The following is a 23911-nucleotide window of genomic DNA, read 5'->3' as shown; positions in this document are numbered from 1 at the left end:
TGGTGCGATTATTCGCAAATGGAAGAAACACAAAAGAACTGTCAATCTCACTCGGCCTGGGGCTCCATGCAAGATCTCACCTCGTGAAGTTGCAATGATCATGAGAACAGTGAGGAATCAGACCAGAACTACACAGGAGGATCTTGTCAATGATTTCAAGGTAGCTGGGACCATAGTCATCAAGAAAACAATTGGTAACCCACTACGCCGTGAAGGACTGAAATCCTGCAGCGCCCGCAAGGTCCCCCTGCTCAAGAAAGCACATGCCCGTCTGAAGTTTGCCAATGAACATCTGAATGATTCAGAGGACAACTGGGTGAAAGTGTTGTGGTCAGATGAGACCAAAATGGAGCTCTTTGGCATCAACTCAACTCACCGTGTTTGGGGGAGGAGGAATGCTGCTTATGACCCCAAGAATACCATCCCCACCGTCAAACATGGAGGTGGAAACATGATGCTTTGGGGGTCTTTTTCTGCTAAGGGGACAGGACAACTTCACTGCATCAAAGGGACGATGGATGGGGCCATGTTCCGTCAAATCTTGGGTGAGAACCTCCTTCCCTCAGCCAGGGCATTGAAAATGGGTCGTGGATGGGTATTCCAGCATGACAATGACCCAAAACACACTGCCAAGGCAACAAAGGAGTGGCTCAAGAAGAAGCACATTAAGGTCCTGGAGTGGCATAGCCAGTCTCCAGACCTTAATCCCATAGAAAATCTGTGGAGGGAGCTGAAGGTTCGAGTTGCCAAACATCAGCCTCGAAACCTTAATGACTTGGAGAAGATCTGCAAAGAGGAGTGGGACAAAATCCCTCCTGAGATTTGTGCAAACCTTGTGGCCAACTACAAGACACGTCTGACCTCTGTGATTGCCAACAAGGGTTTTGCCATCAAGTACTAAGTCATGTTTTTCAGCGGGGTCAAATACTTATTTCCCTCATTAAAATGCAAATCAATTTATAACATTTTTGACATGCGTTTTTCTGGATTTTTTTGTTGTTATTCTGTCTCTCACTGTTCAAATAAACCTACCATTAAAATTATAGACTGATCATTTCTTTATCAGTGGGCAAACATACAAAATCAGCAGGAGATCAAATACTTTTTTCCCTCACTGTACATATATAGCATTTTTGGGCAATTCGTATCAAATCAAATCAAATCAAACTTTATTTGTCACATGCGCCGAATTCAAGTGTAGACTTTACCGTGAAATACTTACTTACAAGCCCTTAACCAACAGTGCAGTTCAAGAAGAAGAAAATATTTACCAAATAGGCTAAAATAAAAAGTAACACGATAAGAATGACAATAACAAGGCTATATACATGGGGCACCGGTACCGAGTCAGTGTAGTTGAGGTAATCTGTACATGTAGGTGGGGGCAAAGTGACTATGCATAGGTAGCAAACAAACACTGAGTATCAGCAGTGTACAAAAGGGAGGGGTGGGGGTCAATGTAAATTGTCCGGTGGCGATTTTATGAATTGTTTAGCAGTCTTAGGCTTGGGGGTAGAAGCTGTTGAGGAGCCTTTTGGTCCTAGACTTGGTGCTCTGGTACCGCTTGCCGTGTGGTAGCAGAGAAAACAGTCTACGGTGACTGGAGTCTCTGACAATTTTATGGGCTTTCCTCTGACACCGCCTATTATATAGGTCCTGGATGGCAAGAAGCTTGGCCCCAGTGATGTACTGGGCCGTTCGCACTACCCTCTGTAGCCTTACTGTCAGATGCCGAGCAGTTGCCATACCAGGTGGTGATGCAACTGGTCAGGAGGCTCTCGATGGTGCAGCTGTATAACCTTTTGAGGATCTGGGGACCCATGCCAAATCTTTTCAGTCTCCTGAGGGGGAAAAGGTTTTGTCGTGCCCTCTTCACAACTGTCTTGGTATGTTTGGACCATGATAGTTTGTTGGTGATGTGGACACCAAGGAACTTGAAACTCTCGATCCGCTCAACTACAGCCCTGTCAATGTTAATGGGGGCCTGTTTAGCCTGCCTTTTCCTGTAGTACAAGATCAGCTCCTTTGTCTTGCTCACATTGAGGGAGAGGTTGTTGTCCTGGCACCACACTGCCAGTTATCTGACCTCCTCCCTATAGGCCGCCTAATCGTTGTCGGTGATCAGGCCTACCACTGTTGTGTCATCAGCAAACGTAATGATGGTGTCATGGAGTCGTGGGTGAACAGGGAATACAGGAGGGGACTAAGTAAGTACACACCCTTGAGGGGCCCCGGTGTTAAGGATCAGCGTGGCAGATGTGTTGTTGCCTACTCTTACCACCTGGGGGCGGCCCATCAGGAAGTCCAGGATCCAGTTGCAGAGGGAGGTGTTTAGTCCAAGAGTCCTTAGCTTAGTGATGAGCTTCGTGGGCACTGAACAGCATTCTCACATAGGTGTTCCTTTTGTCAAGGTGAGAAAGGGCAGTGTGGAGTGCGATTCAGATTGCGTCATCTGTGGATCTGTTGGGGCGGTATGCAAATTGGAGTGGGTCTAGGGTGTCTGGGAGGATGCTGTTGATGTGAGCCATGACCAGCCTTTCAAAGCACTTCATGGCTACCGACATGAGTGCCACAAGGCGGTAATCATTTTGGCAGGTTACCTTCACTTCCTTGGGCACAGGGACTATGGTGGTCTGCTGGAAACATGTAGGTATTACAGACTCGGTCAGGGAGAGGTTGAAAATGTCAGTGAAGACACTTGACAGTTGGTCTGCGCATGCTTTAAGTACACGTCCTCATAATCCGTCTGGCCCAGCTGCATAGGGAATGTTGACTTGTTTAAAGGTTTTGTTCACATCGGCTACCGAGAGCGTTATCACACAGTCATCCAGAACAGCTGGTGCTCTCGTGCATGCTTCAGTGTTGCTTGCCTCGAAGCAAGCATAAAAGGCATTTAGCTCGTCTGGTAGGCTCGCATCACTGGGCAGCTCGCGTCTGGGTTTCCCTTTGAAGTCCATAATAGTTTTCAAGCCTTGCCACATCCGAAGAGCGTCAGAGCCAGTGTAGTAGGATTCAATCTTAATCCTGTATTGACGCTTTGCTTGTTTGATGGTTCGTCTGAGGGCATAGCGGGATTTCTTATAAGCGTCCGGATTCGTCTCCCGCCTCTTGAAGGCGGCAGCTCTAGCCTTTAGCTTGATGCGGATGTTGCCTGTAATCCATAGCTTCTGGTTGGGATATGTACATACAGTCACTGTGGGAACGACATCATCGATGCAGTTATTGATGAAGTCGATGACTGAGGTGGTGTATTCCTCAATGCCATTGGATGATTCCCGGAACATATTCCAGTCTGTGCTAGCAAAACAGTCCTATAGTGTAGCATCCACTTCATCTGACCACTTCCGTATTGAGTGAGTCACTGGTACTTCCTGCTTTAGTTTTTGCTTGTAAGCAGGAATCAGGAGGATATAATTATGGTCAGATTTGCCAAATGGAGAGCGGGGAAGAGCTTTGTATGCGTCTCTGTATGTGGAGTAAAGGTGTTCTAGGATTTTTTTGTTTCTCTGGTTGCACATGTGACATGCTGGTAAAAATGTGTTAAAACTGATTTAAGTTTCCCTGCATTCAAGTCCCCGGCCACTAGGAGCGCCGCCTCTGGGTGAGCATTTTCTTCTTTGCTAATGGCCTTGTAGAGTTGGTTGAAAGCTGTCTTAGTGACAGCTTTGTTTTGTGATTGCAAATAGACGGCTACGAATAATACAGATGAGAACTCTCTTGGTAGATAGTGTGGTCTACAGCTTATCATAAGGTACTCTACCTCAGGCGAGAAATACCTCGAGACTTCTTTAATATTAGACGCACCCGCTGTTATTGACAAAAATACACACACTCCCACCCCTCGTCTTACCAGAGGTAGCGTCTCTGTTCTGTTGGGGCATGGAAAATCCCGCTAGCTCTACACTGTCCGTATCTTTGTTCAGCCGTGTCTCGGTGAAACATAAGATGTTAAAGTTTTTAATGTCCCGTTGGTAGGATAATCTTAATCGTAGGTCATCAATTTTATTTTCCAATGATTGCACGTTAGCAAGAAGAATGGAAGGCAGTGGGAGTTTACTCGCTCGCCTCCGGATTCTCAGAAGGCTGCCCGATCTGCGGCCCCTTTTCCGGCATCTTTTCTTCATTCAAAAGGCGTGGATCTGGGCCTGTTCCAGTGAAAGCAGGATATCCTTCTCATCAGACTCATTAAAGGAAAAAGTTTCTTCCTCCAGTGAGTAATCGCTTTTCTGATGTCCAGAAGATATTTTTGCTCATAACAGACGGTAGCAGCAACATTATGTACACAATAAGTTTTTTTTAAATACACAAAACGCAAAAATAAATGACAAAGTAGCACAATTGGTTGGGAGAATGTAAAACGTCAGCCATGTTCTTCAGCGCCATCTTTTATTCCAATTCATACAATATGTTACAAATTTGTAAGTGCTTAAGATCCCGGACTGCATCTATAAGCATTCTGTCCATCTGAATATCACCAGTTGCTCCCTCCCTCTCTTCCTCTCCCTCCTTAACTCCAACATGACTCCCCCTCTTCCATGCCTGTGTGTGTATGTGTGTGTGTATGTATCTCAGGGCCAAGCTTTGACAAGGGTTTGGGTTGCTAGGAGATGGTCCTCTGTTGCCGTGGCATTGGTCGTTAGGTGGTCTGCCTGCCTGCGAGGGCTGGAGTGGGTGGGGGTAGAAGGGAGGGGTGGAGGGCAGAGGAGGCTGATAGGAGGATGGGATCATTGTAATGGCTGGAATGGATTAACTGAAACAGCATCAAACACGTCAAACACATGGAAACCATGTTTCACTCCATGTTCCATTTATTCCATTCCAGCTATTAGACAGAGCCTGTCCTCCTATAGCTCCTCCCACCAGCCTCCTCTGATGGAGAGACAGACGCAGTCATTAGGCAGAGCCAAGCGGTCGGTATAGGGTGGGACTGGCCTGTCTAGGATCTGCCCCTTTGTCACTATGATTGACAGGTAGGCAGGACAGGAAGAAACCTATGGGTCAATCAATCCTGGCTGTGGCACAACCCTGGGGACCGGCCTCTGACGTGACACTGTGACAGGCACCTAGAAACCAGTCAGTCAATGATGGTAATGTGACATGATCAATACATTGTCCAGCTCTCAATGAGACCCCTACGTGTTATCTATCCTGTGGTTTAATTAAACATACGCGGACGACATAGACAGTTTTAAACTGAAGTTCAATGCATTAGAATTTTTAAACACAGAATAATGATTCATAATTACACCAGTTTTTCTTCGTTCTTTCTCTCGGTCTACATGATTCTCCATCTAAAGCTTTTGCTCTTGCTTTGTGTCTGTCAAGCACTGACTCAGGCTCATGTTTACACGACCTCTCCCTCTCCATCTTTCTCCTTCTCTCTCAGCTATTAATACATCCTCCCACTAAAGTTTGTACAAACTTCACTCTCCTACATTCTGATACATGCCTGTAGTTTATGTTTAAGGAGTGATAGACTGGGCAAATTATGCTTGCGGTGCCTGGCATCATCGTCTGCTATGGGTTTGGGGGGGGGTTATGTGGTTATGTATGCATATTTGTGTGAAAGTCAAACCAACAGTCCTGGACAAATGATGGTAGATGGATATCTACTCTCCCTCCCCCTCTCCCACTGTCCATCATTCATATCTCTCTCTCTGCCTCTGCTTCTCTATCCAGGTGGGCGATGCCATGCGGAGAATGCAGGAGAGAAACAACATCGGCAAGGTGATCCTCATCACCGAGCCTATGCCAGAGGAGGAGAAGAAAGAGGAGCCTAAGAAAGAGGAGAAGAAGGAGGACAAGAAGAAGGAGGACAAGAAGAAAGACGACAAGAAGAAGGATGACTCCAAGAAGGAGGACAAGAAAGAAGAGAAGAAGAAGGAAGAGCCGAAGAAGGAGGAGAAAAACGAGGAGAAAAACGAGGAGAAGAAAGAGGAGAAGAAGGAGGAGCCCAAGAAAGAAGAGAAGTGAGAGTGAGGGATTGATGGATGGATGGATGGATGGATAGTCAGGCAGGCAGACCATAGGGGAGCTCTTGTCCTGGGAGCAGGGGTTTGGATTGGGAGGGGGTGACAGGGCAGGGGAAATGTGGTGGGGGAGAGAAAGAGAGGTGTGTGGTGTGTGTGTGGATTGGAGTTGGGAGAGCGGGGAATGGGGGTGGGCTTTATAGACACATTGCACAGCAGTCAATCTGTCATCCCTACCATCATCTCTCAGACCCCTTCCTAGTCCACTCTGACAGCGAATACTCAGGCCTGGGCCTTTACCCACCCCTCCCCCTCATCCCCTCTCTCTCCTCCCCCACTCAAGCAAGGGTCACCTTATTTCTGAATCCCTCACGCTCCCTCATCCCAAGGCACCTTAATGATAGCCGGGCTCACAGAACAGCTCCCGTCCTCACCTCGCCACCATGGGAAAATGACCACTACGATAAACTCTCCTTTGACTCATGTCATAACAGTCTGAAGGTGTTGCCTGTTGAGACCCCAGAGAGAGAGTCCGAGAGAGAGACACACAGAGGGACAGTGTGGGTGTAATTCCCAGGCCTGGGGTGCATCACCGTTGCCTTGACAACGATAATTCGACCCGTTCCAACTCACACAGTGCCCCTCCTCCCTCCATGTCCCTCTCCATGTCGACTCCCACTATGCTAAATTGCCCTGCCCTGACTTCCACCTGTCACCTCTCCTTCCTCCCCTCTCCCTCTATTGAGTTACCCCTCCCCCTCTCCCTATTGTATAAACCCACAGACTGACTGACTGACAGACAGACAGACAGACAGACAGACAGACAGACAGACAGACAGAACCACACCCACCCACCATCTCACATACGGTCCAGTGTTTTGTTATGTCACTGTGCATGAGTCAGTCAGTGTTTGCTTGTCTGTGATTGGCTGTCAGCTCGCCTGGAGATGTTTGCATGGCTGTGTGATGCTTGACTCCAAAGCCAGTGGTTACAGAACTCCCCTGTCAATCACCACTACCCACTCTTTATTTAAGTATATAAAGAAAGGTTAGTGGCACGTCCCTTAAATGCCATGGCACTTCTAGTATCACACAGCTCCGCCCTCATAGCTGAGCCCACACTACAAATCCCATAATCCTAGAGGTGACGCACTAGAGACCAGACAATAGTGTGTGACAGGATGAAGCTCCAGACAGAGAATTAATGAGCCATTTGGTCCAGTATTAAATAGGGAGGGAGAAATTAGGGCTTAGTTTTGGTGCTCTATAGTCACTGATGTTTCTAATGAACCAACTGTTGGCAAGCAGTGCACAGTGTCAATTAGGAGAGAAAATTGTCTCTCTTCAAGCAAGGCGCACAAACACACACACACACACAGGGCGATGTGTTCAAAGGGGCAGTGTTGTGTAGAGACACGAAGACATGTGAACGGAGTAAGATAGAGTTGAATGCCACCCAGTTCCTTGATATCAGACCCTAATCCTCCCTGACATTCCACTCCTTTCACAGTGACCGCTTGCCTGTCGTTCACCCTGATCTGAAACAGGGGAGTTTAGAAGGGTAAAAAAAACTCCTGCTGCTGTGCATTCTCACCCGTCCCTCCCCCTTCTCTTTTCTCTACATCCCTCTCTCTCTCTCTCTCTCTCTCTCTCTCTCTGTGGTCGGCATAGCAACAGGCACCAGGCTCGTCAGAGATGGCGCTCTGGTCTATTTCTCGGTCTATCGAGAGTGAGTGTGTGAGTGAGCAGTAAATTGTCTAATGAAACCTCAGGCTTTAGTACCGAAGCTGTAGTACAGAGCAGTAAAATCAGGCTAACATCCAGGTTTCTATACTCTGGAAATATTTCTATTTGTATCGGTATATTATGAGGACATTCAAATCCCATATAGTCTGTGTGCTGGTGGCACACCTAGGGCCACAATCAGTAGTTGGCCTCTCCCATATGAATGCACTGCTGCCCCTTGTGGACATAATTTAGAACAGCAAGACTGGTTTTCAGAAGTTGATTATAGGCGACTCCTTTGTATCAATAAAGCGGGGTTTTGTTTACGTCCTCCTCTAAATTATATTGAATTAATCTGATATTCATTCTTACGTCAGAGATTAATTGTCTATAATAAACCATGGGCGGAAGCTAAACCCGGTATGTGCAGGAGTCCTGCAGTACGGGCTTCAAAAACACCCCACTACTATTCCATTTGGAAATATGTGAGAATCCATGCTCTTTACACACTTGTCTGTCTGCCTGCCTGTCTGTGAAGAGTCTCAGATGGTGACTAGTGACTTTGTAAAGAAGTTGTTGTGTTAGCATGAGTGACCTCCCTCATGTTGTGTGTCAGTCATTGTTGTGTGAAGATGTCTGTGTCCTCAGGTCGTTTGTCAGGTTAAGAAAAGACTCCCACCTCCTCAACCCCATTACAACCTCCCCTTCCTTGCACTCTTTATCTGCTTCACAGCTGTCTAGCTCTAATCCTTTGTTTCTCTCTCTTTCTCTCTCTCCTCCCCTTCTCTGACGAGGCCAATGTTAAGAGGACAGTTGGTATAGGTATTTTGCACTCTGCTCGCTGATCTTAATGCACTTCCAGGCATGGCAGTCCCACTCCAGTCCCACTGTCTCTGAATCCACTCCGCTCTTTCCCCACTCAAAGAGACCATACTGTATCTGCTGAAACTCACTGGAAGTACAGTGGAAGTGACATTTTTGCATGCACTCAAAACACAAACACTCATCTCCTCCTCTAACTTCTGCCAGCTTCTCCTGGGTGGCAGCTCAAATGAAACCATTCATTCATCCAGGGCTGTGAAAGTGACGACCCGGTGTAGCGGGGACAGCAGTGGGCCTGGGACGGAGTGTGAGTGCCATGCCGGTGTGGGGAGTGACTGTGTTCTGTCAGGCTCTGGTTAGTGTTATTTTCTGATCTGCTGGGCTCCTTCTGTGAACCCGTGGACCGGTGCTTTTGTTTTCTGAATGCCATGTGAGAAGCTAATGCTTCAGTAAAAGGATGTTTTACTTAATAGGTATCTTTTTTTTGTTGTTGTTTGACTTAATGTTTTTTTGTTTTGTTTTCCAAGGGGTTTAAAGTTCAAAGTTCATACTCTTTACGCAGGGACCTGCCTAACTACATTCCTTTTCAATGTGATTGAGCCTTTCTGTTGGGCCTGACCATTTGTGCCAAACTGTATGTACTCCTCTGTCAATGCCTTGACTACAACGGTGCATTCAATGAAAAGGAGAAGAAGAAAAAATGTTTCTGGGTACTTTTCCTATGACCTTGTAGAAAAACAAAAACAATCTGTGTATGATTTCTGTCCCAAATGCTTATGGGTGCTGATAGAGTTTTGCTACAGTTTACAAAAGGTTCTAGTTGTTTCTGATTGGTTGGGGTCTTGCTCTCATGCCTCAATCCTAACACACACACACACAGAATCTCGTTGAGAGGCACTTCCCTCCATATCCAAATTCCTCATTGTGCTAGTCTCAGATCAGCGAAATGTGTTAAGTGTATTATCAGGCCTCAGACATCTACTACAACAACCTGATCCCACATCAGTCGACAGGCCTATGCGTTTACATTCATACCATATAATCTCCATAACAGTGAATGGACAAGGTGCATGGACGATTAGGCTGCACAGCAAAGCAAACAAACTCAAATCTTCTTAGAATTGCAACCCCAAAAAATAAAAATATATTTTTTAAACTGATTCTTTCAAAAATATACATGACCAGGCGAATCATTGAATCATGGAGCATTTCTTTCATCCACTTCTCTCTAGTTTAGCTTTGTGAACACCACCATACTCCGGTTTCCTGTTTCTCTTAGCCTGATTCCAAATGGTTTGTATGGGATGAGAGAGAGTGAGTTAGCAGATGTGTAGGGGATGTCATAGCGAGGCCATATGGCACAGCTGCACAGATAGAAACCCAGCTCTAGGTCTGTCCCAGATGCAACATATCTGCCCTAAAGCCGATCCCAGTTCACATACAGCCTGTTGGTCTCAGACATTCCATTATCCTCTATTGCACCTCGAGAGCTCTTTGGTTCTAGTCAATTATCAGTTAGCCAAAGCGCCGCCCTCTCTTCCTCTCCATGCACACACTCATCATACCATACACACACATCACATTAACATCTGGAATTCAATTGCATGCATCCAATGGCATGTGGTGCAGAGATTATATGTCATTTGATTCAATGTTTTTCTTCCTGTTTGATAGAACCAAAAGGTCTCTTAGAACTCAGCTGCAGCACACGGGTGGGTGGGTGTAGTGAGTGGCTAGGGCGTGGGGTGTAACTGGGAGTCAGAGAGGAGAGGATGAATCTGATGTTGGCTGTGCCTGAGCCCTAACCCACTCCTCCCAACCCCTAGCGCCCGATTGCTTTTCCAGCTTGGTGAATCTACGTTGTATGTCAGCTTGAATTGCTTTTCCAGCCAGACACACATTCTTATGCAAGAGCTCTAAAACCAGAGATGATCCTTCGAGAAACTAAGGCATTTCATGCATTGGAAAACATCACAGCGCCCAGCTATATTGTTCTAGATAACGTGCTGATTGTTTCTTGGGAGTAAAAAAAAGGGTTTCATTTGATTGGCAGCAGTAATATCACTGTTTCACATGGTTTCTCACAGGTCATTCCAAACAGCCTCCTGTACTCTTGTTCAGAAATGACTGCCTTTGAGTACATTTGTCTGTCTTTGTTTTTCTCTCTCACACACACACACTATATCGTTCTCCTTTCCAGTCTTATGTCAATCGCAGTGCTGGGTGGAGTGTATTCCTAGTTAGGAAGATAATCCCAGTCTGGAGATTATTACCACATCCAGAGGCGTACAGCCCCCCCCCCCCCCTTCCATAAAAGAAAACAACCCAACCGCTTCTGGCCGTCTCTGGCTCTTCATTAGCAATCACTAAAAACTGTTGCCATGTGCCAACTACCAACACATTCCACGACTCTATAGAAATGCTGTGAGTGTCTGGTGCATTTGGCTAGGCTTGTTACGATGTGTATAGTACACTAGGATCTGTGTGTAGGTGACCCGGAAAAAAAGGCATGTGTGTATAGTTCACTATTCCTTCCACTGTATTGTTCAGTAGTTTCTCTGTGCAGAGGGAGTCCCTTTCCCTTTCCACCCTCATCATCATCATAGTGCCAACAGCAGCCAAATCACTGCACCTATACCCGCTCCTGCCCCCCTCGCCTCTCCTCACTGCACCCATACCCCCTCCTCTTCCCTCATCTGGCACTGTCAAATCAGCCTCATAACAAGATGCACATTGAACCCATCTACGGGAAAGTTTCATGAAAAACTGGTCCATTGTCACTTTCCCGTCCAGACAGCTCAGATTCCACACATGGTTTACTGTGAGACAGCTATTCGACCTACACGTTGATTTTGTCATTCCGTCTCTCCTTCTGTCCACAGTGTCGTTTTCCACTCGTCTACTAAGTTGTCTCCCCTTTGTTTTTTTTAAACCCTTTTGAATTGATGCTGCTTCTGTGCTTGTCTGGGTTTCACTGCGTACGTGGTGCCATGCTGTCCACAGCTTGGGCTCTAGAGCTTGTAATGCTTCAATGTGTAATGTTACCATATGCCTTACATGTTTTCCAGAACTAATAAAAAAGCATAACGGAAAGAAAAAAAAGAATTGATTGATTTTACTGCGAGGAAACAATATTGAACTGCAATTACTTGATATGTTGTGGCTCATGTGTTGAGTGTGTTTACATCACGAATGCGAATGCTGTCAGTGGCGGGAGTACAGGAAAGATATGCACGGGTAAGATAAAGACGGGAATGTTTACTGTCAAGTCTCTAGGGATTCAAAACACAGGACAGATCAAATAAACAACAGCTGCCAGGACTAGTATTGGTCCAATTAAAATAGTAGCTCAAACACTTTTCAGTATATCCTGTCACTATCATCCGTAAAATATCTGTGGAAATCAATTGGTCCTGATTTAAGCATGAGCAACAGCACAACTATAAAAAAACTCTTAAGAACCAAAATAACTTCTCTCATTGGCTTATTACTATACAGACTCACACAAGCGTTCCAAGATTTCTAGGGAGTCTAGGGACACAGTGCAAAAGACATTAGCGTACAGATTAAACACTGGATAGACACAAACACCTTCGTAAAAACACAGAAAATACTATCTTTGTCAGGTTTTGTTTGTGACTTGAGACTTGGCTGGGGCCTCCTCAATCCCATGAGCCCTCAGTACTTCAGACAGGCGACTCAGATAGGTGGAGTCTGGATAACCATTCCTGTGTGGACACAAAATTACATTATGGTGTATATCTCAAATGGCACCCTAATCCTACATAGTGCACTGCTTTTGACCAGAGCTCTATAGGGCTTTTATTACATAGGTTACATCCTTAATGGCACCATACTCCCAAAAGTAGTGCAATATAAAGGGAATATGGTGGCATTTGGGACACAATCTAGGTAATAAAACGTCCAGCACATAACATTGACCCCCGACTTTCTGCTCTTTACTGTTGCTATTTCAGTCGAGAGCCACTAATGGGTACTGTGACTCCAGTACTCACCCAGACTTGCCCCCCTGCAGGCTGGTCTTGTGGGGGATGCTGTCCCAGCTGACCCTGGCCGCTGGCTCCCTGCCCGTCACAGTGAAGGTGAGGCCTAGCCTGAAGGCTTTCTCCAGCCGGGGTAGGAGTTTTCTGGTCCTCTCACATAGGGGAAGGTAGGCCTCAAATACTCCCCCCCGAAACCCAGAGCCAGGCGAGGGGTGGCCCTCCTACAACAAGAGAGGGACAGGTGGCAGATAATGGGGTGTGTTCCAGACTGCAATAGCCAACAGACAGTGTTAGGAGTTAAACATGACAGAACTTAGAAATGCAAAGCAAGACATTACTGACAAGGGATACTTAAACTTAACATCTGAATATAAGCTGATTTAATAATGCCAAGAGAGCATTTGGACAGTTGAAAAAAATAACACATGAATGACATGACACATTTAGAATGTCAACAGTATTTGGCCCATCAGATAGCCTGGTAGAGAAGTCCTGCCCTTACCCCCTGAATGCCATCTGGGATGCAGTAGGTGATCTTAACGATGGCGTCTCTGCCATGGCCTGGCAGGCTGAAGGGCATCTCAGAGTAGCTCATGTTACCCTGGACGCCCTGTGGAACTGCAACCTCAGCCTTGGGGCAAACCCTGCATTGGATGTGGGCTTTGAGAAGGCACTGTGGGCACAGGGTCATCCCACACCCTGTCCTCGTCACTGACGCCCCACTCTCCCCACACACACAGATCTGTGTCCGTGCCCCAGACAGACTAGACCTTACTGGGTCGTGACGTGTCAGAGCTCCCCCTGACCCGAGCCTCTCCTGGTTCTCTGCTCCACTAAACTGTCTGTTGTTGTCCTTCTGGGTCACTCCGGATCTCATGTTGCTTTCTTTTGGGGGCGCAACCATGTCTTGATTGGTACCGCCACCATTCACTGCTCCGGGCCTTCCTCCGTTGCCTATCGCTGAATGGCTGAGAAATGTGTCAGGCTTGCTCCCGTCTGCCTCCATGGTCCCTCCCCTCTCCACTTTCTCCTTTATGACAGGGTCTTTCCTCGCTGGTGATTGGCTAACAACTGTGTTCTTGTGTTCTGATTCGCTGTTCCTCATCCTCTTGGAAGAATCACTCCTTTGGACGTCATTCTTCTTCCTGTTGGCACCAGGCCCCTCCTCTCCCCCTCGCTGAGTCTCAGACATCCACTGAGGGCTATTGGTCTGAAATTGTGTGGAGTTCTGGACCCCATTCACCTGAAATGGACTGGACTGATTGAAAGTGGAGGTAGACGGGACAGAGAAGTCCTCTTGTCCCCCCCTCTGGCCAGTCTCCCCAGGGAACACCTCCCTCAGTGCTGCACCCACTTGGGAGCACAGCTGCTTGGGGCCGATCAGAAACACACTATCTCTCATTGTCTGGATGGAGACCTTCTTGAACCGTTGCCTCACCTCAGCACAGCACACCTCTAAAGTCTCATCTGCTGGGTCAGACACGCCCAACTCAGCCAGACGCAACTCCTGCAAACAGAAGTCTGTCTTCACCATGGCAACCAGCCTCTGCATCTCCAACTGACAGGTGTGCAGCACAGATGACTCCGCCCCCCTAAGGATGACAGTGATGTCACTGCTTTTGTCTGATTGGCTCTCCCTCATCTGCAGGTCAGAGGTCATGTCCTGTATACGGGTGGCGTAGGCCTCCTTCATGTAATTCCATATCACCATGGAGACGGTTAGCTCTGCACTGTAGGCATTTCTCCTGTCCAAGCTATTGGACCGCCTGGCTCTGGTTGTGGCTTTCTCAGCTTCACCCTGTCCTGGGTCCTGGACCTTGGACCTGGCCCGCCCAGAGAAACTACTGGCCCGCTTTAGGGTGGACCCTGACCCGGAGGTTGAGATGGTGGTGCCCCCTGACAAGGTGTTCAGAGTTGAGGTGAATGGGGCTGTCTCACCCTGCTGCACAAGGTCTGTTGGTGATGAGCTCAGGAAGAGTCCATTCTCCATAGAGGAAGGGGTGAACAGGGGGTCACCTCTCTTGAACAGGATATCCTCTCCACTACCCTGTGTACCTTGCCTGTAGAGTCCCCCAACACCTGACCCTGCTCTGTCTGAGCCAAATAGGTCATGGCCTAACATGGGTCCAAAACCTGGTCGTACACTTGGAGATGTGTCCCCTACCATCACTGTGTCCCTAGGTCTGGTCCCTAGCCCAGCCGGCCCTAATGCCTTGAAGCGGGGGGCAAACTTATACCCTCGGGCCCCCTCCGTCCTCCTCTCTGTCTCATATTGCTTCAGCAGCTTATCTACCCTGGCGTCCAGGGGTGTTCCTGCTGTGGAGGAGAGAGTGGGTGTGAGTCTCTCCTCTTCCCCTGGCTTGGAGGAACCAGATGTGGATGAGAGAGATGGTAACAAGCTGGCTACATCCTCCACCGCCTCCTCTCTCTCCCCCAGGAGGAGGAACTGTTTGGCTTCGGACACATCGCTGCTGTTGCCAACTATGTAGATGTTCCTGTCATCCTCACTGAGCAGCAGCTTGGGCAGCCTGACCCGCAGGCCCTCCATGGCCCTGGACAGGCCTCCGCTGGGAGAGAGGACACTCTTGGGCAGCTGGGCTCGCCGGAGCCTGGACTCGTTCTCCTGGTAGAGCCGGCTCAGGTCTGCACGAGCCCCACTCAGACTCTCCTGCCCAATGTCCCCCACCCCGGGTACTCTCTGTAGGAACAGGGTGGTCAGCCCCTCAGCGGTCACGTCCACCACCTCTACCCCATGATGGGTGAGGATCTCCTGGTACTCCCCTCCACAGTGCCACTGCAGGTAATGGAACAAGTCTGCATCCATGATCAGGGAGAGGTCCTCTTCCACCATGGGGGGTTCCTCAGACAGACTCACAGCACCCCCCTCTGCCTGGGCTGTCCCCTCCCCCTCCCAGCCCTGACCTCCAGACGTAAAGTCCCTAAGTGGGCCTGAGCCTCGATCACTTTGCTCATCACCTCTCCTGTGATGGTCTGCTGCCTCCTGGGTATGAGTCCTTTTCACTTGGCCCCTAGTGCCTCTAGTGAGGACTCCCAGAACACCATTGGCCCCAGCTGGGGGTGTATCTGTGGAGGCCAGGATCCCAGGGAGCCCCAGTATTTGGGCCAGTGCAGCCTGGACCTGGGAGTAGAGGCCCTGCAAGGTGCAGAGCTGCTCTGGGTTGTTATAGCGGATCTGGAGATCATGGCTCCTGTCAAGGCTGGTCAATGCTGCCTTTCCTCCAGGTAGCTGGCTGTAGTCCAGAGTAACAGACATGCTCAAGATGACCTGAACGGGAGAGAGAGAGGGGGAGAAAGAGGGAGAGCATGTAAGTCTAATCAAAAATGTGTCACTTTCTCCCAATATTGTGTCAACAACATACCTTATTTGGGTTCAGGTCTTTGTGAGGTTCACTCAAGGTGAGTTCATACTTCTTCCCGTCCACCGTCAGAATGTGTCGGCCATGTTGAAGCACGCTCCTTGCCACTGTGTGGGGTCACCAGAGTACAAGAGCTCAATCAATCTCAGTCAGAGAAACACCGTTACTAAGCACTCCTGCCCCTGGCCTCTCCTTGAAATGTATGCCAACCCCCGAGCCCACCGCTAATCGATGGTGGCAGGACACGAAGCATAATACTTTGCATTTCATCGTTAATTTGCAAATGGATGCAAAATGACGTTTAAAAAGAGTGGCTATGGTCAACGAGCCAGATGGAAATCTACTGAGAAGGAACTTCGCAGTGGCAACGATGTACGGTAGTTACTTTATGCCTCTACGTTATGGTGAAATAGTCCATTTACCACCATGAAGTCTCCAGTCTCCTGATCTCTTCTCATTCACATTCCATCCCCTACGCACCCCACCAGCCCTCCCCTCCCGGGAGCCTCAGACACATTATATATACACACACACACACCTACTGACCTCCAATGTCCTCAAAGGTGATGAGGGCAGAGCCGGGTGTTGCCTTGACAATGGTGACATGTGCTATTTCCCCTCCTCCATTCCTGGCCCTCAGGAAGTAGATGTATAGCTTGTCTGTCAGCCGGTCCTCCTTCATATCAGTGGGCAGGCCACTCACCCTTACTGTCCTGCACTGCTCCGCCATCTGCTGGGCAAAACTAGGTTACTGACATACAGGAGGAATATATAGGTGGGTATACCAAGCCAAGTCTCCCTTCAACAATAACCACTGATCGTAAATTGTCAATAAATTTGTCATTGACACGTAATAGGCCAACATAATATTTTTTTGTGGGGGGTTATCTGGATATTTGATCAAATTACACCCTCTGCTGGACGTTGCCAGGAAACTTCACCAACATAAACGTCGTTTTATTAAACTGCTGTGTCAACGTTGGTCAATGCTATGGAAACGGCTTGAGGTACGGTTGATGTTGATAGTATACTGTAAAGAGAGATGTGCGAACTGTTCACATGACATGCGCACTGACTGCTCGAGGTTCAAATGGAGTCCACAAAGAGCAATCGACCAGTAGTAGTAGGCACAGTGTGCGTCAAATCACTTTCATCCACTGTTTCAGTAATAAACGCTAGATGAGTGCGCATAGTTATCCATTCCCTTCCCGCTCTATAAAAGAAACGATCACTTTGACCATCAGGTCACATCTGTGAAAATCAAAGGAATGGGTAAGTGTGCGGACGACGAGACTGAGAAAATGAAACTTCAAGGAAGTGCACAAATCCAAAGACACAATCTAAAATAACCTCAAAGTAGAGCTCTTCAAGGCATTGCCTTTTTTCACAATGATATCAACGCAAATATCCTTACCGTACCTTTTTAGAAGCCTCTCATATCTCTCGTCTCGCACCAAAGACGTGGACGTGCTTCCCTTGCATGTTGTTCAAAGCATGGATGGAAAGTGAAACTAAATGAAGTGGGAACTGGAGGGTTAAGATTGTTGTTGTTCTTCATTTCAAACGCCAGGGGGCGAACATAAGGCCAGGTTCACAGGTCCAAAAATGAATCAGTGCATTGGTCAGTTGAAGACCTAGATTAGAATTGGCCAATAATGAAATGCATTTGTCCATTTGTCTTTCAACAAATTGTGCGTGCGTGCGTGCGTGCGTGTGTGTTAGGAGCTAGGGTTAGTTTTAGGGTTACGGTTAAGGTTAGGTTTTCGGCTTAAGGTTAGGTTTAGGGTTAAGGTTAGGGGAAGGTTTGGCCGGGGGTAAGCCGTTATGGTAAATAAGCATTTGTTCTTAACTGACTTGCCTAGTTAAATAAAGGTACAATTAAAAATTAAAAGGGTAAGGTTACAGGGTCAGGGTTAGAATTGTGAATGGGACTGAATTGTGTGTTCCCACAAGGTTAGTTGTACAAATCAAATTGTATTTGTCACATGCGCCGAATACAACGGGTGTAGGTAGACCTTACCGTGAAATGCGTACTTACGAGCCCTTAACCAATAATGCAGTTCAAGAGATAGAGTTTACTATTTACTAAATAAACTAAAGTTTTTTTTTAAAGTAACACAAGAAAATTACATAACAATAACGAGGCTATATACAGGGTGACAATGTGTGTGTGTGTGTGGGAGGGGGGGGGGGGGGGGGGGGGGGTAACAGATTAGTCGAGGTAATTTGTAAAATGGCTATGCGTACATAATAAACAATGAGTAGCAGCAGTGTAAAAACAAGGGGGGGGTCAATGTAAATAGTCCGGGAGGCCTTTTTATTAATTGTTCAGCAGTCTTATGACTTAGGGGGTAAAAGCTGTTAAGGAGCATTTTGGTCCTAGACTTGCTGCTCCGGTACCGCTTGCCGTGCGGTAGCAGAAAGAACAGTCCATGACTAGGGTGACTAAAGTAATGACCATTTTTTGGGCCTTCCTCTGACACCACCTAGTATATAGTGTTGTACCGGGCTGTACGCACTACCCTCTGTAGCGCCCTATGGTCAGATGCCAAGCAGTTGCCATACTAGGCGGTGGTGATGCAACCGGTCAGGATGCTCTCAGTGGTGCAGCTGTAGAACTTTTTGAGGATCTGGGGACCCATGCCAAATCTTGTGTGTGTGTGTGTGTGTGTGTGTGTGTGTGTGTGTGTGTGTGTGTGTGTGTGTGAGAAGCCAGCCACTGAAGTAAGTTCAACAGTAAGTTCAACTTTATTTTCACAATATGTCTCACTAACCTCTCAAAAGTTGAAAAATTAAGAAGAAACAGTCAAACATCTGCCTAGACATTATTCTCGCCAAAGAGATGATTAATTCTACCAAAGACATGACGATAGGCTGAAACTGCTTCTCCAATAGAAATCCCCGATGACACTTGTAGGCGATGTCATGGCGACAATGGCTACCTAACTCATGCGCAGAAGCACATCATCGGGTCTAACGGGTTGTCTCCCGCTGATCTGCGCTTGTGCAGACCGTCAAATCAAAGGCATTCCTTCGATATAACATTAAAACGTGTTAGTTTGTCAGTTTCACGAGGTTGGAGTAATAACATGTTCAACTACTTAAGACATTGACTCAAATATAGGTTGTGCCTTTACATTTTGAGAAAATTAACAACTAACGAATAATTGTTCACTTCTCTCATTGACTTCTCAAACCTTGGCCCGGTCTGCATGGTCTGTTTCGCAAGTCTTCCGCAAGTCTTGCATGTGGCTCCTCGGGGGTTAGAAACTCTATGATTCAACCCTGTTCAAATGACATAAATATATAATTATCATTATAAACTGTGTGGTTCGAGCCCGGAATGCTGATTGGCTGACAGTATACCACGAGTATGACAAAACATGTATTTTTACTGCTCTAATTACGTTGGTAACCAGTTTATAATAGCAATAAGGCACCTCTGGGGTTGTGGTATATGGCCAATATAACACGGCTAAGGACTGTATTCAGGCACTACGCTTTGGGTCGTGTTTAAGAACATCCAATAGCCGTGGTATATTGGCCATATACCACACCCCCTTGTGCCTTATTGCTTAATTAAATCGTAAAATTACTATTATCATAGTTGGTGGACTTCAGCAACCAGAATGCTCAGCGATATTCTCACTAGCCAATGAATTGAATCGATAAACAAGTTCCCGGAGCACTACTTATCCAATCAGAGAGGAGTTTGTTACAAGTTGACGCGCATGCTTTGTAGAAAAAGAATTCATGCGTTCTAACGTTGGCTCTGTTGGAGGTCATAGACATAACTGACAAAACAGTAGGTGAGTGGTAATGTAGTTCTGACTATATACATGTATCAATATATAATTAACAAAGCTCCCTAATAGTCAGATATTGCTGTGAGACTAGTTATGTGTAATTATTCCGTAAACCGGGAAGGTACGCATTGAGTAACAATGACACGAGCGACCGATTTGCAAGTTCATGTCGCTGCGTGAGCATGTAGCTACAGATTGTCATGAAAGCTCTAGATCAGGGTAACAAATACTGTCGTTTGGCATGGCAGGTCCAGGTGTGACATTGCGTGTCCTGTTTCAATTCACATAGCTAGTTAAATAGTCTTAGTCGTTTTTTGTTGCGAAGTCTGCTTGCTTGGCTAGCTAATGTAGCGTTGGCATCATTGACAGACCAAGGCCATCACGTCAGAATGGAATAACTCTGAGCTCTGGATAGCTTTAGTGGTTACTTACCTACTTGCAGATATATTATACCACCACATACTCAATAATATGATTAAGAGCTATAATCTTAAATACATTTTCTTTCAGGGCCGCAGACATGGCGAAACTATTTGAATCCATCGGGAAGTTGGGGCTGGCCCTCGCCGTTGGTGGAGGTGTTGTGAACTCCGCCCTCTTCAATGGTGAGACATTGAGCTCTGTAAATGGATCAGTTTATCTTGATATCATGGAAACACCTGGGTTTTGATTTTATATGAACCTTTATTTAACTAGGCAAGTCAGTTAACCCACAAATTCTTATTCATTGAAAATAAGAATTTGTTTATAACTGGCATAAGAACAGATTCTTACCTTGTCTGCTCTGGGATTTGATCTTGTAACCTTCCGATTACTAGTCCAACGCTCTAACCACTAGGCCACCTGCCGCAATACTACAAATTAGGAATGACATAAGACTTAAAGTTGTGAATTCCATAACACTACCAACCTGAATTGGCCTAATATTTCTTAATGTTTCAGTTGACGCAGGTCATCGGGCAGTTATATTTGACAGGTTCCGGGGAGTGCAAGACGCCGTAGTTGGCGAGGGAACCCACTTCCTCATTCCCTGGGTACAGAAGCCTATCATCTTTGACTGTCGTTCTCGTCCACGCAACGTGCCTGTCATCACAGGCAGCAAAGGTAGCTAACATGAGTCACGAGGACCGGCATATTAGCCTTCACACTTAGTCTTTCTCTGACATACTAAAAGCTTTTACCCCCCCCTTCCCCCACACACACAGATCTGCAGAATGTAAACATCACACTGCGCATCCTCTTCCGGCCAGTGACTAGCCAGCTCCCACGCATCTTCACCAGCATCGGCGAGGACTACGACGAGAGGGTACTGCCGTCCATCACCACAGAGGTCCTCAAGTCCGTGGTGGTGAGTGTTGACTAATGCCGCATTTCCATTATAAGGTTTTACCCTGGTGTTTTACCCTGGTGTTTTGTGTTTCCACCTCTGAGGCCTTGTCATAAAAAAAAGTCTGAGTGGCATTGGGTTGCAGTGAAGTCTATGCTATCCTGTTTTTTATTTTATCTGCGTTTGTGTTTATGGGTGTGTTTGTGTGCACCTCACAGGCCCGGTTTGATGCCGGTGAGCTCATCACCCAGAGAGAGCTGGTGTCTCGGCAGGTCAGTGACGACCTGACAGAAAGAGCCAACACCTTCGGCCTCATCCTGGATGACGTCTCACTGGTGAGCGCAGTTTAAAGGAATAATACTCAAAACAACTAATTCCTATGATTTTATAATATCTTGTGAGAGCGCAGAAAAATATTGTTAACGTTTCATATTGTTCTAATGAGTAAGGAAGCAACAGTGTTTTACCCAGTGGTTCTGGTCGTTACTTGTACATGCTCTGTGTTTTTAATTGAAGACCTCATGTTCCTCCTTCAACAGACACACTTGACGTTCGGTAAGGAGTTCACAGAGGCTGTTGAGATGAAGCAGGTGGCTCAGCAGGAGGCCGAGAGGGCCAGGTTTGTCGTGGAGAAGGTAAGAAGGATGAAAGGGTTTGTTTGAGACATTGACAGATTTATTCTTTAAGGTGATAAGAATACATTTGAAGCTAGAAGTGACCCTGAACAACCAAGTGATTCTGACCTTGCACACCTTTTATAAAGGATGAATAGAAGTCAACAGTGTGTTTCTTCTCTACTTCCCCCAGGCCGAGCAACAGAAACAGGCAGCCATCATCTCAGCGGAGGGTGACTCTCAGGCCGCCCTGCTCATTGCTAACTCCCTGCAGGAGGCTGGAGATGGCCTGGTAGAGCTGCGTAAGCTGGAGGCTGCCGAGGACATCGCCTTCCAGCTGTCCCGCTCCCGCAACATCACCTACCTGCCTGCCGGCCAGGGCACACTCCTCCAGCTGCCCCAGTGAGACCCACACACCCTGACCTAACCGCCCCTTCCTGTGACCAGCCAATGCATGGGCCATGGAGGGGGTGAGGGAACGGGTGTCCACCTTCACACACTCTCCTCCCACTCCGACTAACTATGGACTGGTGAAATAATGGCGGATTGAGAGTGTGGAAAAGTCCATGATAAGGTTCTGAAGTCTGGGCAGTGTGTGGGGAAGAGGGAGCCTTAGGATTGATCTATGGTAAACTACATATAGTAAGTCAATTTACTGCATCACCGATTTTGTATTTACCTTGGCTTTGTCTGGCAAATTCAGCGCAGTGATATGAAGAAGTTGTAATTGTGTTAATTTAGGGGAAGAGCTGTTTGGAATGTCATGAGAAGGATGGAACATTTTAGCACTATTATAACCACCACAGCAATCACAATACTGTGGATTTATTGCTCTGAGAGGACAAGCTATTTAATCAACTGGATTTACATTCATCATAGCCAAGCACAAACTTCCATGGGTGAATAAGATGCTGCTATACACCAAAGTAGTGTAGGATCCAAAGTAGTGTAGGATCCAAAGCACCCTTGTTTTTCCACTCATAACTTTAAATTACATCATACAAATGATCTGAACTAATCTACCCAGAGCCGTATATTGTAAATATGACTCTGAATCTACCCATCCCTTTGACTTAGTCTATTGTGTCGATGGCCTGTCAAATGTCCTCTCACAGCTAGCTTTCCTAAAATCCTCCCAGTTTGATTGTCATGGAGTCCCAGTGCTGCACTCCCCTCTACTTGATTGGATCCTCTACAGAATCATCTTTGGTTTACTAGCATGCTGTCCACACCACCTCATCCATGGTCCTCAGTGACATGTCCCTTCTAGCCCAGTGGTATGAAACGTGCCTGTAAGATCAAGTGTCGCAACGTTCCCCGATTCTTTGAAGTTTGTCGCTGTGTCTTATTTTGGAGGGAGTATATGCAAGCCCCCGCATTCCACTCAATATGTCTCAACTTAACAATAAAATTGTCCTATTTCTACAGCAGCTCTTTTTGTGTGTACCAAATCTCTGTGAAATGTGACACGGTTGATGTTCAAGTTATGGTTCTCTCATTTATAGCCACAAGAGGGCCCTATATTCTGAGTTTTGCATCCAATTGTGAATACCTGCACTTGTGTGCATAAATATGAAACTTAGACCAGATGTAACTTTTGTCTGCTATTGAGTAAATTCTGTGTAGAGTTTGAAAGGACTCCCTAAGCATCTTTTTTTATGTTTACATTGAGGCAGAGAACAAACATTTACTAGGCTACCATTGCACAAATATACACTGTAGTTCATACACTAACTAAAATAGCGGTAGTTTTATAAATATAAACCTGGCTATGCTTCATATCAGATGGTTTTGTTCTTGACTGGTTCTATTGCCTTTCACCTCCTAGCCCAACAGCCTGATTATAGGTTGTAGACACTTTAGCACAGATCTTTGCAGAATGGAGTACTATAAACAGTGCCTCATTCAAGTCTTGCTTACACAGGATGTAAGTCTGATTTCCTGTTTGTTTTAGTCATAGTTGTGGGCACTACAGTAAATATTACAATCTAATGATTGTATTTGTATGACCGTAATCGACATACGACAATTACACTTCTGTACCTAGGTCAGAGGGGAAAGTTAGTAAATATACAGTTGCACATTTCATTTTAGAAGAGTGGTTACAGACGAACAACGGAGCAGTCTCAATCTGTTTGGTTAGTACATACATCCATCCATCCTTATAGGCTTCTATGTCCAGGAAATGGGCAATGAAAAAAATGTATAAAGTAAAATACTATCCAAACTAAATCTCCCTCAACATCTGGGCATTGTCATTTAGATGT

At 46.5% G+C, this 23911-nt stretch overlaps 3 protein-coding genes across 3 annotated transcripts in view; 2 read left to right on the top strand and 1 right to left on the bottom strand.

Moving 5' to 3' along the window:
* Positions 1-11618, top strand: part of LOC139421147 (synaptic vesicle membrane protein VAT-1 homolog) — a 45577-nt gene extending 33959 nt beyond the window's left edge. Inside the window, exon 6 of the mRNA XM_071171751.1 lies at positions 5680-11618. Within this exon, the coding sequence (XP_071027852.1) occupies positions 5680-5973 (294 nt within the window). The 3' untranslated portion in view covers positions 5974-11618. The remainder of the gene's footprint in view (positions 1-5679) is intronic.
* Positions 11619-11754: 136 nt separating this feature from the next.
* Positions 11755-17410, bottom strand: LOC139421145 (uncharacterized). Its single transcript, XM_071171750.1, has 6 exons — positions 17317-17410; positions 16444-16627; positions 15901-16004; positions 13023-15806; positions 12533-12741; positions 11755-12244 (listed from the first exon to the last, which is right to left on the bottom strand). Exons 2-6 carry the CDS (start codon positions 16625-16627, stop codon positions 12139-12141), a joined length of 3387 nt encoding a protein of 1128 aa, XP_071027851.1. The 5' UTR covers positions 17317-17410; the 3' UTR covers positions 11755-12138.
* Positions 17411-19599: 2189 nt separating this feature from the next.
* On the top strand, positions 19600-23074 carry LOC139421144 (prohibitin 1). The gene is made up of 7 exons (XM_071171749.1): positions 19600-19706; positions 20214-20308; positions 20646-20807; positions 20909-21051; positions 21249-21365; positions 21570-21665; positions 21838-23074. Exons 2-7 carry the CDS (start codon positions 20224-20226, stop codon positions 22048-22050), a joined length of 816 nt encoding a protein of 271 aa, XP_071027850.1. The 5' UTR covers positions 19600-19706; positions 20214-20223; the 3' UTR covers positions 22051-23074.
* Positions 23075-23911: the final 837 nt, after the last annotated feature.

Source organism: Oncorhynchus clarkii, chromosome 12 (assembly GCF_045791955.1).
Source record: "Oncorhynchus clarkii lewisi isolate Uvic-CL-2024 chromosome 12, UVic_Ocla_1.0, whole genome shotgun sequence".
In the NCBI taxonomy this organism is placed as follows: domain Eukaryota; kingdom Metazoa; phylum Chordata; class Actinopteri; order Salmoniformes; family Salmonidae; genus Oncorhynchus; species Oncorhynchus clarkii.
The sequence above is the reverse complement of the archived record's forward strand: the minus strand, read 5'-3'. Positions and strand labels throughout refer to the sequence as shown.